At 38.5% G+C, this 17,230-nt stretch overlaps 1 protein-coding gene across 9 annotated transcripts in view; it reads right to left on the reverse strand.

The window, feature by feature from the left end:
- The window catches only part of CadN (neural cadherin), a 724,585-nt gene that overhangs the window by 19,160 nt on the left and 688,195 nt on the right, over window positions 1-17,230 (reverse strand). For 7 of the 9 annotated variants that reach the window (XM_069324325.1, XM_069324337.1, XM_069324352.1 and 4 more), the window contains 5 exons: window positions 15,357-15,521; window positions 13,633-13,770; window positions 7,640-7,786; window positions 7,235-7,508; window positions 488-2,760 (listed from right to left, as the gene is read on the reverse strand). In XM_069324325.1, coding sequence (XP_069180426.1) covers window positions 488-2,760; window positions 7,235-7,508; window positions 7,640-7,786; window positions 13,633-13,770; window positions 15,357-15,521 — 2,997 coding nt within the window. Of the gene's footprint in view, window positions 1-487; window positions 2,761-7,234; window positions 7,509-7,639; window positions 7,787-13,632; window positions 13,771-15,356; window positions 15,522-16,029; window positions 16,195-17,230 lie in introns of all 9 variants that reach the window. The other 2 variants (XM_069324357.1, XM_069324329.1) reach the window with 1 other exon arrangement.

Raw genomic sequence — 17,230 nt, forward strand, 5'->3', positions numbered from 1 at the left:
TGACGAAGTGATGTCTCACTACAGACAGGTGTTAAAATGTAGGGAAAAAACAAGTCTCTAGATAGATTCTTAGTGAGACGAGCAAACCAGTGAGCCACAACCAGGTCCTAGTGGTATGCCTACAAAATGAAGGATAGAGAGTATCCCAGAAATGTCATCACTACTTGATGTTATAATGGAATGAGACTTGCCTTCCAAACACTAACACCTCTCCTTCCTCCCCCCCCTCCTCACCATCTTCCATATGCCAACAAGTCCTCAATAAGGTAGAGTACAGTAAAAAAATTAATAGTATTCTGTAATTTTAAGTTAATATTTTTGAGTGTGAAGAACGGATTAATTCAATTTACCGTACATTATTTCTTATGGAAAAATTCAATTCAGTGTACAAATATTTGGTTTATGATCTGTCTCTTGGAAAGGATTACATTCTTAGACTGAGGTTCCACTGTACTATCAATGTTAACTATCAAAATAAAAAGCTTACCTCTGTATCCCAAAAGATATCCACCTTGTGCCACATGCCATCATTAAGATTAGTTTTGGTGTTGACTCTTAACTGCAGTGTCCCAGATCCGAAGTCTATTAAAAGTCGTGGCCGTCCATTTTCTAGTTCTAATGAAATGAAATCAGAAACTATTATTTCATCTGTTTCAGGAGGAGTGATGGGGCCATTGTAAAAGAGGAGGCCATCAGGACGTCTTGTCAAAAATTCCAGGCTGATATGTGAATTGTCACACATTGCTAAAGGAGGGAACCAAGCAAATCCATTTCCTCTGAAAGTCCGTGTTACCATCTGACACCTCGGGCCATCATATCCTTCTGGACACCTACAGTGTACACCTGATTTTCCTTCTATACATCGACCACCATTGTAACAAGGGTTTGGACGGCATGATTCCTCGACGGAAAAGTTTCTAGCTCCACACGTACACTCCGGTACCACTTCTGTCCGTACACCTACTAATGAAGTTTTATTTGCATTTACCATATAAGGTAAATTGGAAATAACTAAATGATTAGTGCATGACCCTTCACAAGCTACATTTTCATATAGACATTCATCAATGCCTACCATGGTAATGTTGATGCCTATTTCTGCTTCAATCTCTGCCCGATGTTGCAAAACAAGACCATCCAACTTAATAGGATGGTAGTACGGTGATCCATGAGCAGAGAAGCGAATGTCTGTAATGGGTGGTCTCTCCTGTCTTAATTGTATACTGAATACATCAACATTTTCTACACTTGTTCCCATTAATCTCGCTATCTTCTCCCTAAACATATCTGCTTTACTGCGTACCACTCGCTGAGTTCTGTAATCCCAAATTCGAATGAAATCTTCATCAGTCATATTTGCAATGCGAATAGATCCAGAGTTTATAACGGCTATCTCAGGAATTTCCTTCACCGTAACAGTGACATTTGCTTCCACATCTGTTTGGGTGTGCTTGCGATCATAAACATGAAACTGAAGAAAATAGGTGCCTTCACCAGTACCATGTTTCATGGTAACCATACCATCATCTTCGTTTAATTTAAAGTTTGGGTGTTGTTCAATTGCCCAATTAAATTTCTTATCTGGTAAATCCCAATCATCGAGATCATACACATATACACGACCAATTGGAGTTTCTGGAGCTTGTCCTTTGTAATTGTAAACAAATATATCTTTAGATCCAGGCTGCATTTTGTTATCATTTTCATCTCCAATAATAATAGTTAGTGTAGATGTACCAGTCATCTGAGGTGTGCCAGCATCTTTAATTACAATAGGCACATGATACTCCTTCTGCACTTCACGATCAAATGTTCTCAAGGAAGAGATAACAGCCATCCCATCACCATTGGCTCCTTTAGGGATATGCTCTACTTTAAAGGAAGCACGGATTTCATCAGAGGCAGTAGAATCCATCCGGAAATGGAAAGGTGGTCCATTTCCCTTTGATCTATCATCATCATCAGTTGCTAATACCTCTACTATCTTTCTGGGAGACTGGTTCTCTGGCAGAACTGGGCGATAATCTTTCAGGAATCTTGGTGAATTGTCATTAATGTCTTGAACAATCACCGTAAGCGTAGCAGTAGCAGTTTTAGCTGGCATACCATCATCAATAGCTAGAATCTTTACTGAATGACGTGGATTTTCTTCTCTGTCTAAACTTCTTTGAATTTTAACAGTTCCAGTGCTATCAATGGCAAATTGTCTTCTTCTGTCAGATGTCCTGTCTATAGCATATAACACTTTACTTTGTCCACCCTGATCAGGATCTGTTGCTTTAAATGTCTCTAAACTTTTACCAATTTCTGCATTTTCAAAAACAGGCACTTCTATATTAGGTTTAACAAATTGTGGCTTGTTATCATTTATGTCTCTCAATTCAACCTTAACCCAAGAATAAGCAACATGATATTTCTCAGCATCATTGTCTTCACCCTTATCATTCACTTGGATTTTAAACCTAAAACCACTACGCTGCATTGGATCTTCATAATCTAACGGCTGTACAATCTTCAGTGATCCTGTGCCATCATTATTTCTCACCATTGTAAACTTATCTGCACCAAATCCAGAAGACTCTATTACTTTATAATGGAACTTATTGGTCTCGTCTTCATCATGAACAGTGACAGTGAGAATAGCTTGATCAGGAAGAATGGCTCCTTCTGTTTCATCCACTTCTGTCTGCCACTCTTCCTTTGTAAATCTGGGTGGCATATCATTGATGTCCCTTACACGAATGCTTGCAGTTCCAGTCCCTAAACAAAAACAACACATTAGTAAAAGCTATACATTAGTATACAAATTTGTTAAAACTGTACAAAAAAAAAAACTTTTATTTTTATCATATAACAAAGTACAGTAATGTAGTTATTGTCTTCACTGCCAATTCCATCCACAACTTTTAAAAGAAACATTATGAAAATGTTAATATTGATAGAAGTACTTGGAATACTAGGCATAAATGGCTAGGAGGCTGTACAAAAAAAGCTAGATCCCACTTCCCTACAGTCACTTAGAGATAAGCACAAATAGAAGGCAATCACTAAGGAGTCTGCAAGTCTGCAAAGCTTATATTATACGGTTATTCAACGTGTGGAATCTACTAATGCTTTCTAACAGTACTTTTCTAATTCAATAAATAAGTTAATTATGGTTCACCTCGTAGTTCCCCATAGTTAGGGGGACAGAAGGCCTATGCCTTCTGCAATTTGTTGGCCTATGAGGACCTATCCAAGTCCCCATAGGCCAACAACTACTGATGTTTACTGCTGGGTGAACAAAGATATCAGGCGAACAGAAATGTTACCCAAGTGCCAATGTGGGAACCTAATGGCTGTAGCCAGACTGGTGTATCATATACAAGTCAGGAGTGTACCAGTGGCAAACTTCATGAAAAACTACTGCATCACCATAATTGAATACCTCTTCCTTGCAATTTTTGTACCATGAAAGTTGGTTGATCAACCTAGTTGGTCTTTCATCCTACTCTAGTACATAATTCACAGACAATACATTTGCCTATGCTGCCTATCTGTTCCATAATGACTACTTCAATATGCCATATGAGGGGCCTAGATCGCTATACTTAAAGATATAACTAGGTAAGCACCAACAAACTTGAGCAAATCCTCCACAACAGAACTCCACTGTTTCATGAGATTAGGTGTACGTATAGTGCTGTTCACAATCAATTCCCTGTTTCTCTTGCTTGACCATAAATGAGAGAAGGGAGAGTTTTCTTCGAAGTGATACTCTGTCTTAAAGAGATTGCTAAGTATTGCCCCACTAATTGCTAGTTAGCCACATGGCTGCTACCTCAGGCTACCAACCCTTACTTTTGCTTTACCTCATCATGGGCCAAAACATTAGTGTTATGCCTGCAATTTTGCTCACATTTGATTGCCATAGATTTTTCAGGTCTCATTTAACACTTAAACTGCACAACACTTCATATGACGTGTTGAGTAACTGACGTAAAAGTGCGCACCCCCTTCATATGACGTTTTGGAGTACCCGCAAGATTTAAATGGCCCACGGATACACAGGGCTCCCTTAGTGCTCCTGTAAACAGACGGCATTTTTTTTTTTTAAATCGTGGGCAACATTCCCGGGAGTGAAAGCCTCAGTACCAAGTGAGCCAGCAAGCCACCAAGCCAGCCTTGGTGGCTTGGTGGCCAGCCTTCAGCTAATGAAGATAGGTATAGAGAGCAGGAGGCCAGTTACAAGGTATCATTTGGGAGATGAAATTCTTCAAGAGTCAGAGAGAGAGAAAGATTTGGGGGGGCTGATATCATGCCAGACCCTGAAGCCCATATCAAAAGGATAACATCAGCAGCATATGCCAGATTGGCTAACATAAGAACGGCATTTAGACACTTGAGTAAGGAATCATTCAGAACTTTGTATACCACCTATGTCAGACCAATCCTGGAGTATGAAGCCCCAGCATGAAGTCCATATCTAGTCAAGCATAAGACTAAACTGGAAAAGGTTCAAAGGTTTGCCACCAGACTAGTACCTGGGCTGAGAGGTATGACCTACGAGGAGAGACTACGGGAATTAAACCTCATGTCGCTGGAAGACAGAAGAGTTTGGGGGGGGGGGTTAACATGATCATGTACAAGAACGTGGTGATCATGAAACCCCGCAAGAGGACAGTGTACCTAGGCGGAACAGAGCCAGCTGCTATGATTGGTGAAAACAAGCTGCACAGTGCCCTGCACCCCTACCAGCGCAAAACTACCCCTCACCCTAAGGCGAATAAGGCCTGCTGAAAACCAAGCAGTAAATGGCCTAGCAAAGGCAGAACCCAAGGAACTTGGGGAAGGTAGCCCCAAGCCCCAAGGGCAGTACTTACAGGGCACCTAGGGAAGGAAACCATAGGCACATGCAGCCCGAGTACTGGGGAATCACTCTCGGCTCACGCACCACCTAGAAGACAGTCACCACACTCTAGGTACAGTGCTGAAACAACCGCTGGAGCCGGAGCACACAACCGCTGCCCATAGCATCAGCCTCAGAACTGAAGGGTGGATAGCCGGGTGGGGGTCTGGGGCTCCCCCTTCCCCCTCCCAGGAGGGGGAAGCTGCGCAGACAGCGGCATGGCGACGTGTGACGTCATGCTTGTTTGCTCGTATCTTTTTGGGGAGTTCTATGCACTTGTTCGGCTTTTCGTAGCAATTTTCACCAGAATAGGGGTTTGTTTTGGGATGCTTACCTTTCTGGGGTGCCTGACCCGGTCAATGTCAGACAAAGAATGCTTTCAACCACACGGGGGTTTCTATAGGCCATTGCTCCCCATGCCTCTCTGAGGGGGCCAGGTTCTGGCTCGTGGTCCCCGGTAGGCCCACAGAACTCCATACACATGAGTGATGCCAAAGCCTGACATTGCTGATTAGCATATCAGCCTGGATAAGCTCCAGGGAGCCGAAGGGACTCCCCTCAGAAAAAGAATGTTTTGTTGATAAGGAGAACAGCTCCCATTAACTGGAACTGATGGATAATGCAATAATATAGAGATGCAAGCACCTGTTCGATGCACAAAGAAGAAGAATTGTAGAAAGATGTATCCACAAAATGGATATACAGCTGGTGCCTTTATAGCATTGGTGAGTAATACATAATAACACAGATAATAATGAGTACGTATGTTATTATGCTCTCTTTTGCTATATATCATATAAATACATTGCCCAATATTATTATCAGTTACGTTCAACAATGTCCAAAAAATTTTTTTTTTAGGATTTTAGGTTTTTTCCTCCTTTGTTTATTATTTGAATTTGTTTTAACCTATACATCCTGGCGAATGCATTTCTGTACCTAACTATGTGAAGACAGAATTAAATTGGTCAACAAATAAATCAGCCAACTCTCAGAACTTGGGACTGAATATTTTTTGGGCAGATTTTTTTCACAGATTTCAAACTCTTATTTACCTTGTTTCTTTAGATTATTTTGATGATTAGGGACCAGATTAGGGCTTTTTGACTTACATAAAGTATACCCTACATATATACCCTAAATCATTATAATTATCCCTATATTTAGTTTTTTGTGGGAGTTATTTTTTCTTGACTTTAACACATAGTGACCTACAACTTTCACATATTTGAGTACGAATGCCAAACAATGTTTATTACAACATACAAGTAAATTCATGAATTAGAACTGCCTTATTCATTGTCGATAACTTCAGCTTCAATTATATCTATAACTAGAATTTCAACTTACTTCAGTTTCCAAAAATCTAGTTTCTGACCGATTCTCACCATTTTTACATATACTAGTAGTGTGCACAGCTGTCTGTTCTACAATCCCTATAGAATTGTTTCTTCATAAACTCTAAACGTTTGGAGTTATGCATTTTTGTTGTCTAAATTTGAGCATATTTCAAATGCCATATTGACAATTCTTTTTTACAGTAAACTATACTGAAATCCTATATTCTAAATATATGAAAGTGAGGATCATATGCTATTCTGAGAGCATAATAATGCCAAATAAACAGTTGGTGATATTTTATATTTTTGCAGCTGATTTCAAAATCTGAAGTTTTCAATATTCAATTTTATAATTATTTTTTATTTTCTTGCTTTTCAAGTTACACTGGTATCATTTAGACAAAGTTGGAGCATTTGCCTAGTAGAATATGCACAAAAAATTTGAAAGTTTCAGAAAATTTAAAAAACTGAGCTCAATGTCACACATCATATGACATTTTGTGCAGTATAAGGGTTAATAATCATTTCCACAATGTTCAAATTATTCACAACTTTACTGTTTCTATATTCAGTGTTATATTATTAAGATCATCATGATGTTCAAAAGACAAATATTATTTTTCTTTAATACACCACTGACAGAATCTAACCGAGTTGCCAGTCTGTCTTTTACAGTGTTTTTCCCGTCCCTTCTTGCTTCCATACTCAACCACGAGGCGACTGATTCACTTATGAAACAAACCAGTGTGTAATATGCTAATACATTTAGTTCAAGAATTCCTTCAAATCTTCTCTCATATTTGAAGAAAACAGCAGCAGTGTCTGAGCAACATTCAACCTGAGGGAAGCCTCACCTCTCAACTCAAAGGGGACAAGGGCATCACAGACATAGATACTAGAGCAAATCTCGACTATTAGTAAATATGAAATGAAAACAGTTACAGAAGAAATACAATTATCTCTTATAAATATATCTATATATACTTTATATACAAAAATACCTCACCTTTTAATCCACCCCCATCAACAGCAACCACTTGTATGGAGTAATCTGGCGTCTTTTCTCTATCCAGGCAGCAAACGGCAGTCTTTATTACCCCGGTGTCTGGTTCAATCTCAAAGATTGGTGTCGCTGTATTTTCATCAATGACATTCTTCTCAATGGAATAGGTTAGTTTAGCATTGGTACCCTCATTTGCATCATCATAATCTTCTGCTGTCATTGTCATAACCACCATTCCTTGTGTCCCATTTTCTGTCACATTTCCAAAGTATACCATCTGCAAAGGAATCATAATTGAATGCTTAGAATGCATAAAATATTCAGTACTGTACCAAGCTTTTACAGCAAATTAAGTTTGTTTGCATTAACATGTTCTCATTCCTTCATGAGCAAAACTAGTGTGCGTACTTGGGGGAAAATAGGGGCATTGTCGTTGATGTCCTTGAGGTTGACTTGCACATCAGCATAACCAACCAGGCCAGTGCCACCTTCATCCTGGGCAAACACAGTAAATCTCCACGTTGGCCGACCTTTAGGATGATCACGATCGAGGGGCTGTAAGACAATTACCAATGAGCAATTAAAATCACACTGATGAAATCACAGAATCACACATGTTAAAAATATAAATGCACTAAACAAATGCTTTTTTATTACCACAATAACAATGGAAAATAAAGTAGATCCAATGAAGCATGAACATATTTTGAGCATAGCTGATAAAGAGAGGTATCCCAAGACACTGATTCCCAGAATATATGTGAACAGTGGAGTAATGGGTACAGAATACTGTAATACATTACAGGAAATACAATTAGTTTAGGCCGGTATAATGAGCACAGGTTGCTGTAAGGATATGAAAGGTACCATGAGTGATGATGGTAGTGTCGATGGTCATGGTGGTTGTGTTAGTAACAATAGTGATGGTAATCATCGATATGGTGGTGGTAATGATAATAGTGATAATGATGGTAGTGCTTACCTATCACAAACTATGAGGGAATGAGATCTAGCTCATTATGCCCTACCTCCTAGCGTTCTGCATCTTTGCCACTTTTTACATATACGGCATGCATAAATTCACTTTTATGCTTCTTAAAATTGGTAAGAAGCGTTCACTTCTTCACCGAGACAGCAACTCTTCCACCTTTTTCTAATTTTTCCATCTTGTCTCCAAATGGTGTAGCCCCTCTTGAATACTGTGGGGGCTATGTGGCACTTAATATTTTGTCTTCCAGTGTTGTCTCTGCTAGTGTAACAATATCTGGCATCTTAAACTGTATCATATCATTTAATTGCAGTATTTATTACTTTAACCCATCAATGTTAGTACAGTATGCCATTTTTAGGAAGATATTCACTCCACCTTTGTCCTTCACCTGTCTTTCCTCTAACAAGTTTATTGGATTTTTTCATGTACCATCTCACCGGCCACCCAATTCCTATCACCTTGTTGAAAACAAAAATTCTTCATTCTTATCCTCATTTAAAAATTTTGATTTGTCAAGTCTCAGTTTCAGCTTCTCTCCATCCACTTTTGCAAGATCTCATCTTAATGACCATAGTTCCTCTCCTTATCATTTTGCAATTTCCTGGCATTGCTAAGTATTTCTGTCATTTGCTTCACTCCATTTAACATCATCCTTATGGGCAAATCTTACCTATTACATTTTGCCTAGCCTCCAAAATTCACTTGACATTTTCCTTTGTTGAGATGCTGTTCCTCACAAATGGTTAAGAGCCATCTGTCTAACTACCCTTAAAGTATGTCAATGTCCTCCAGCAACCCTCTTACAGTCTGCCTCAATTTTTACTATGCTCATTAGCTTTGCATTATCTCCAAACATTAACCATGAATGGGCTTGCTTATTCTGATACATCATTTGCATAGATTAAGAAAAGCAACAGTTCTAAGACAGAGCTCTGTAAGATCATGCTATACACTCATTAAAGTTTGACTATCCTCTCTGAGTACAACCCTTTGAACTCTTTTGCCGAGTTCAGTGTCTACCTTGTTATAAATTCTCGTCTCACTATCTTAGATGCCACTTGTGAGTAACAGCATCTAAAGCTTTATCACAAGCTACAATAACTAAGGCCACTCTTCTCAGCATATTTTGCTGCTCTCAGAATGCAATAAAGTTTGCCAGGCATGATTTTACCCCTCTGAATCATTATTTATTTATTTCGATTATTTATTTATTTATTTCTCATTATTTTCAAGGTCACAGCACACCTTGCAGGTCGGCCCGTGCAATTTGAAGTTAGTGGCACATGCATAAGCATCTGCTCAACACTCAACTAAACTTGACATACACAGGCAACAAACTGTACAACTTGAGAGCTGGTGGAGAGATGTGCAAGAAGCATGTTGATCATGAAGGACTTCCTGGCACCATATCCTCATTCCCTGATCGGGCGAGGTGCTGGATCCCTGGATTTGAAAGTTCTTGTAATCCATCCTATCATTTTTCTTGACATAAAATTTGCTTGGTTATGCTCCCTAAACGTTAGGTCGTCAGACATCATTATTCCCAAATCTTTTACATGATGTTTTCCTACTATAGGGAGATTTGATTGTGTTTTGTACCCTACATTATGTCTAAGGTTCTCATTTTTACTGTACCCGAGTACCTGGAATTTATCACTATTAAACATCATAGTTATTTTCTCCTGCCCAGTCAAAAACTTTATTAATATCTGTTTGTAGCTTTTAAATGTCTTCAGCAAAGGTAATTTTCATGCTGATTTTTGTGTCATTTGCAAAGGATGATATGAAGCTGTGACTTGTATTTTTGTCTATATCTGATATGAAAATAAGGAAAAGTAGTGGTGCAAGGACTGTACCCTGAGGTACAGAGCTTTTTAACTGTGCTTGGACTTTATTTTTATATGATTGACTGTTACTCGTGGTGTCCTGTTTGACAGAAAACCGAGTGTCCAGCATCCTACTTAACAGTATCACTCGCTTTGGACACTGATCATGTCCATTTTTTTCTCTTGAGTCCTAGCCGTGGACAGGACTCGCGTCCACTACAAAAATATTTGTATAAAATTCATTTGTTATGCGATCAACCTTGGGATAGTTTCAAAATAAGCGCCTTTAGAGTGCGCACAATTTGATACCAAAATGAAAGATGTAACACGAAACTTGACGTTAAAACACTTGAAAGATTATAAATACGTTTTTGGGTCTAAATTTTAAATTGTAAAATATTTGTTAAAATTCGATTTATTGTGCTATTATTATGGGACTAGTTTTAGAATGCGCGCCTTTAGATTGCGAACAATTTGATACTAAAACGAGCGACGTAACATGAAAATTGATGTCAGAACACTGGAAAGATATAAATAATTGTGATGATGAGCATCCAAAATTAACCCTTAAACTGCGCATGGCGTATATATACGCCCTGAGTAACATGTCCCATTGTGCGCATGGCGTATATATACGCCATAGGGTGCCAGGCCTCATTCAAATGGCCTGCGGCTACGCGGGGTTCACAGTAGCTTCCTCAGGGCTCTTGTAAACAGATGCCATTTAAAAAAAAAATCGTGGGTAATATTCTCAGGTGTGAGAGGCACAATACTGTTGGAGCAACCAAGGCCGGCGCACGCAGCATGAGCGAACAGCATTGCGGTTCAGCTTGTGACCACAGCATTGCCGAAAAATGTGAAAATAAATATATAATTGTTATTATTTAGCGATGACAATATTACAGATGACCCATGACTGTGATATAAATAACCAGGGTTGTGATAATAGCAGGATTGTTGTAATAATTAGCGCTGTGGGAGGAGTGATGCTGAGAGATGGAGGGAGACAGCATCGTTTACTGACTGTGTGGCTAGCTGTTATTGTTTGCATTCACCATACCAGCTCAGTGGTTCTCTATGGTGAACACAAATGTAGATACTTATATATAATGTGTGTATTAGTGTAATAACAGTCTCCGTGGTGTAGTGGTAAGACACTCGCCTGGCGTTCCGCGAGCGCTATGTCATGGGTTCGTATCCTGGCCGGGGAGGATTTACTGGGCACAATTCCTTAACTGTAGCCTCTGTTTAACGCAACAGTAAAATGTGTACTTGGATGAGAAAACGATTCTTCGCGGCAGGGGATCGTATTCCAGGGACCATAGGATTAAGGACTTGCCCGAAACGCGACGCGTACTAGTGGCTGTACAAGAATGTAACAACTCTTGTATATATCTAAAAAAAAAAAAAAAAAAAAAAAAAAAAAAAAAAAAAAAAAAAAAAAAACAGCAAAAGGATTATGCTGGGAGGAGCCATATGGGTGACGGAGGTGACGTCGTCTGCACGATTTGTCTAGCTGTTTAGAGGGTGGCCACTATGCTCTTTGGGCGCACTACAAGCTTAGGTGTACAGTTACGGTGCATAAAACATGTAGATATTTATATATAATATGTGTATATAGGGTAATAACACTGCAAAAGGTATTGTTGGGGGAGAAAGTTTAGTGCGTGTGACCTTGAAAGAGTGAGGGAGCCGCCAGCCGCCATCTGTGTATAGTGACGACTCTTGGTGCCTGAACTAACTATATCAGCTTAGCTGTACAGTTGTGGTGAACAAAATATATACATACTTATATATAACGTCTGTATATAGTGTAATAACACCACAAATGGTATTGCTGGGAAAGAAAGTTTAGTGCGTGTGTTGAGGGAGTGGCAGCGAGTGGCTGGCTGGTGTGTGGCGGCAACTCTTCGTTGCTTTTCGACTCTCAATACCAACTTAGTGGTTCGTTATGGTGACCAAAACATGCAGATACTTATATATAACCTGTGTATAGAGTGTAATAGCAGCAAAACTATTTGTTTATTGTTTTATAAACATAATAATTGAATCACTAATATGCACATCATACTTTTGAGTATAGCGATTATTCACCACTTTTATTATATAAATATATTACAATACACACTATTGAATAATATTACTGCAAAAAAACTAAGAAAAAATCAATCGGAGACATTGAAACAATTAGGTAATAATATCTTTGTGGCAACTCCCATCTGTCAGTGCGGGTGACGCTGACCAGGTCTGACGACCGCTCTGTCAACGCCCACTTTTTGCCAGACTTCCTCGGTCAATTGCGCCCAAAACATGTCGCCTACGATTTTTTTTTTTTTTTCCGTGCTCAGGGGACACAAATTAACATGTTTAGAAGACGAAAAAAAAATTTTGAATTTTTTTTTTTCTTGCGCACAGGGGTGTAAATGTCCCAAGGACCCCTGAGCAGTGTAAGGGTTAAATTACTTGTTAAAATTCCAGTTATTGCTCTATTATTATGAGACTAGTTTTAAAATGCGCACCTTTATATTGCGAACAATTTGATACCAAAACGAGCGATGTAACACGAAAATTGATGTTATCAAACTGAACGAGTATACACATTTGGTTGCGGTGTGCAAATTGGTGCTCGTTCACGGGTAACTTGAGGCTTTGCTGCGGGGAATCTCGCCAGGCTTTTGGACTGTATATGCATATACACCTGCAGGGAATTTAATTGTGAACACAATGATATCAAAACAAACGACGTAGCACGAGAATTAAGGTGAGAAAACTGAAACGAGTATACACATTTTACTGATTTTGTGCGCTCACGGGTAACTTCTCTGACTTTAGGCTTTGCTGTGGGGAGTCACGCCGGGCTCTTGGACATTATATGCATATACACCTGTAGGCAATTCCATTGCTAACAGAATTATACCATAACGAATGACGTAGCACGAGAATTAAGGTGAGAAAACTGAAACGAGTATCCACATTTAGGCGTCGCCGCACGCTCGCCCGCATCATCCGCCCCATGACCTCAAAGTCTGCGGCGCTCATGCGCCGTGCGCGATAGTGTTAACCGGTTACTTCCATTGACTTTATTTTGTGTGCTATCACTCCATGGTCACATTTATCGAAAGCCTGCGAAGTCTGTGTATACCACATCAGCATTCTGTTTTTTTCTTCTAATGCCTCAGTGACTTTGTCGTAGTGATCAATTAGCTGTGAGAGGCACGATCTTCCCGCTCGAAATCCATGTTGACCTGGGTTTACTGAAGTACTGAAGTACACGTAGGTGCCACGTATAACACTGAGGTAAACGTAGGTGCCACATTTACCAAACACTGCGGTACAGGTTAAGAGTAGTCTATAGGTAAAAATGTTGACAACTTTGAAATGTACAGTACAGTATTAGGTCTTGATTTTCATCACATATTGAAATCTTACAGTTTATTACATTTTATTTATTTTATAGGGCCTAACAAATTCATAAACGCTACTTACATTTGTTCTAAAGAAATTACAGGAAATTACTGCATTTTTCAAAAACATTATACAGTAATTTGGGAGCTTTCTAAAAATGTTACCTAGACATTACTAACCTTTCTCACATAGATTTCTCCTGACGTGCGATTCACCTCAAACTGAGACTGATCTGGGTTGTCCATATAAATACCCTGACCTGTTAGGAAGTATACAATATCCTGTACACGGTCGCGGTCACCATCTGTGGCTGTAACCTGTTTAAAATTAATACAGATATTAGGAATTATTTTATCACAAGACTACCATTATTATGCGAGATTTCTCACTAAACATCATTATAATCCAAACAAATCAGTATGTACGATTTCCTACATAAATGTTGTACTGTAAAACTGTAACGAAGATTATTTCATTCATATTACATTTTCATATATGTAAATAATATGTACTAAAAGTGAAGACTAAATAAAAAAAACTCCAACTAAAATCTAAGGAACAAAAATGTTTAAGTGGGGATAACATTGCTCATGCAGTTGAAGCCACATCTAACATGAATTAAGCTATTGTCATGCATTTAGGGTGGGTCCTGAGAGTTATTTTTTGGAGTCACTGATAGCATTCTCACTGCCTTCAAGCACCAATAGTGCTGGGAGAGAGGTAGTTTTCAATAATTCATAAATATAAAAGTAAGCTATTAGATAATGCTGCTTCTCGATCAACAAAACCATGAAGATTAGTTAAGCATCACACACATATATTATATATACATAGTGTATATATTTTAACTTCAAGTAATCCTTCCTCCTACATACATACTGTCCCAACTCTAGCCTGGTTCATTTACATACATAAAATACTGTCAACAAGTAATTTAGTAATCACCCACAATCTATAATAAGTAATTTACATTTTCAAGTTTAAATTATTAACATCCACATTTTGGATTAGAAATTAATCCTGTATGCCCGATATATGATGTACAATTTTCATTTTGGTGAGAATATGTAAATTTTACAGTCAGAACATGTGTGTTAGTGGCTGTGCAAGAATGTACCACTCAATCATCAATATATGTACTTTCTCAACCCATTGTACCTCCTTGTATATAAATAAATAAAGGCTCCTTATATTAACTCAAGCTGACGACTGTAGTAGAGAAGTACTGTACTGTACTGTACACTAATAAATCAAAAGTGTATACTACTCTCATGTAGGCAAATGTATTTTAAAGTACTACACTCTATTGTTAGGAATCCACCATCTTAATCTCAAGAAAATATATCTGGGTAAGCAAATTTGGCTTTAAAATTACTTAATTTGCTTAATTCATAACCCAGTCTTAACTTCTTTAATCCATAATCCAGTATCTTCTAAATTTGGCATTGAAATGAACCTTGGAGGCTAACTGTAGTACACTTGAATATTGTTACAGTACCAATATTAAATTATGATTTTATACCGTTATAATAAATGTAAAACTAAATAAACATTGCAAAATTAAAATATTTAGACTGGTGCTCAAGTAAACATTTATGTAAACAAAAACTGATTTTCCAACTTTTCTTAGGAAAGAAAAAGTAATATTGCACTGAGAAATGTTTGATCTTGGCATTTACATAAAGCTTATATTTAAGATTTGCATATGGAAGTTAAAAAATTAACAACATTCACACCTGTTGCTTGGTAAACTGAAATACTGTACAGCAACAATCACAGAATCAAGTCATAATCAAGCCTTGGAACATATAGTAATCGGCCACATTCTGTCTATACAATACTCGTCATTACTGCTTTCTGCTTTTTCCTCTCCCCACCCCTATTAAAAAAAAAAAATGTCTACCTTGAGCAGTGGTATAGGCAAACCGTCACTGCGCTCCTCTTCAATAGTAGCTTCATAATTTGGTCGGTCGAACTCCGGAGGGCGATCATTGACATCAGCGATGTGGATGATTACTTTGGTTGTTGCCTCGTTGACACTATCGGTGGCTACTAGACTTAGTTCGTACTGAACCACCAAACAAGCATCCGGGGAACGAAAACAAAAACAGTAAACATGATACTTCATTGGCATGCTTACTGCAGTAAAACAAAACTCAATGTAAAATCAAACTGCTATCACATCGCCTGCACATGCACCTCACTGGAATAAAAGGGGGGGGCAAAAAAAATGTGAAAGTGCATTATAGGGATAAAAAAATAACGAGTTTGGAAGGATTGTGGGCATGCACATTGTGGGGGGAAAAAACAGCAGTATATAAAATTGTTGTGTCTAAAAAGCCTAGATTATAATTTGTTATAGTCATGAGCATGACATTCATACTAACATATGTCACATTGCTTAAAAAAAAAAAACACAGCTGTAATGATTTGGAAAAGACATAATTTAAGATCTAATCTAGCATGCTCATGACTCTAACAAGAAACACAGAAAACTAATACAATCAGGAGGGTCACAAATAAGTAAGTGGTGCAGGAATAGAGCAAGCCAGAGAAAGATTCTAAGAGACAGAGACCGTGAGGATATTTTTAGGCAGGCTGCGGTCATCTTCCTCGGTGATCTGCGTTTCATACAGAGGCCGATCAAACATGGGTGGATTGTCATTCACGTCTTTGACGTGAATGACAACTGTGGTGTGGTTCTCGTTACGGTTGTCCGAGGCCACCAGTTTGAGCTCGTACTGGACAAATAGAATTCATGTTAAATACACAATAACTGTGGACAGGCTTTCACTTACATTATCAACAGTGTTTTCTGAAAATTTAAGAAAGAATAATACAAGAGAGAGAACATAAAAGTTATAAGAATTGAACAATTCCAAGAACTACATTCTGAAAAGATAATGAAGTTGGTCTTGAGGAACACACACACACACACACACATATACAAGTGTTCATATCTATTAAATAATTTCCACCTACTTCAAGTTCCTTGTTTTGGGTAAAGCTACAAATTAATGAAGGTAGGATAATATATTTTACAAGACATATATATATATAATACACAACAGGTAGACTTGGCAAAAATCAAACACTCCTATTGGTGGTTCAAATATGGCTTGTGTATTTCGAGGATTAATCACAAAAACAGTTTAGATGATGCTCTAAAGCAGGTGGTCCCAACCGGAGGGTGGCATCCCCCCTCCCCCAACGGGGTCATGAAATGTTTTCTGGTGGTCATGGAACCTAAATTCTGAGTACTGTACAGTACTAGTACAGACGGCCACGTGCTTTGTGAACACCATGTATCCAAAAATACCCGTTTCTTGATTGGGGTTGGTTCGGATACCCGCGTTCGGGAAGAGCAAGGGTCACATAAAATGGTTCGGTATATCATCAGGCACCACCATGGTGGTGGTGTGGGGATGGGTGGGAGATGGGCCTAGTTTGCCCACTGACCATGTCATGCACCACTCTAGTGCCTTCTACCCTGTGACATCACAAATTCAGAGCTCATTGTTCCCATTGTTTTGATTTATCATGAGACGAGTGTTCATTCCGTGACTTTGTTGGATATACTGTAACGTCAAATCTAGGAACATCCATGTATCATGTCAGCTCCAAATGTACCCATTGTGTCAGTGAAAGCGTCAATAAGCGGGATACTTACAAGAAAGAGGTCAGTGATGATATTTGTGAAGAAAGTTGAAAGCAAGTCGAGTCGCATTTTTCTATGAAATTGAGATCGTAACTCAAAAAATTTGTAAGGGCAGTTGT

The sequence above is a fragment of the Procambarus clarkii genome, chromosome 2, assembly GCF_040958095.1.
Source record: "Procambarus clarkii isolate CNS0578487 chromosome 2, FALCON_Pclarkii_2.0, whole genome shotgun sequence".
NCBI lineage: Eukaryota > Metazoa > Arthropoda > Malacostraca > Decapoda > Cambaridae > Procambarus > Procambarus clarkii.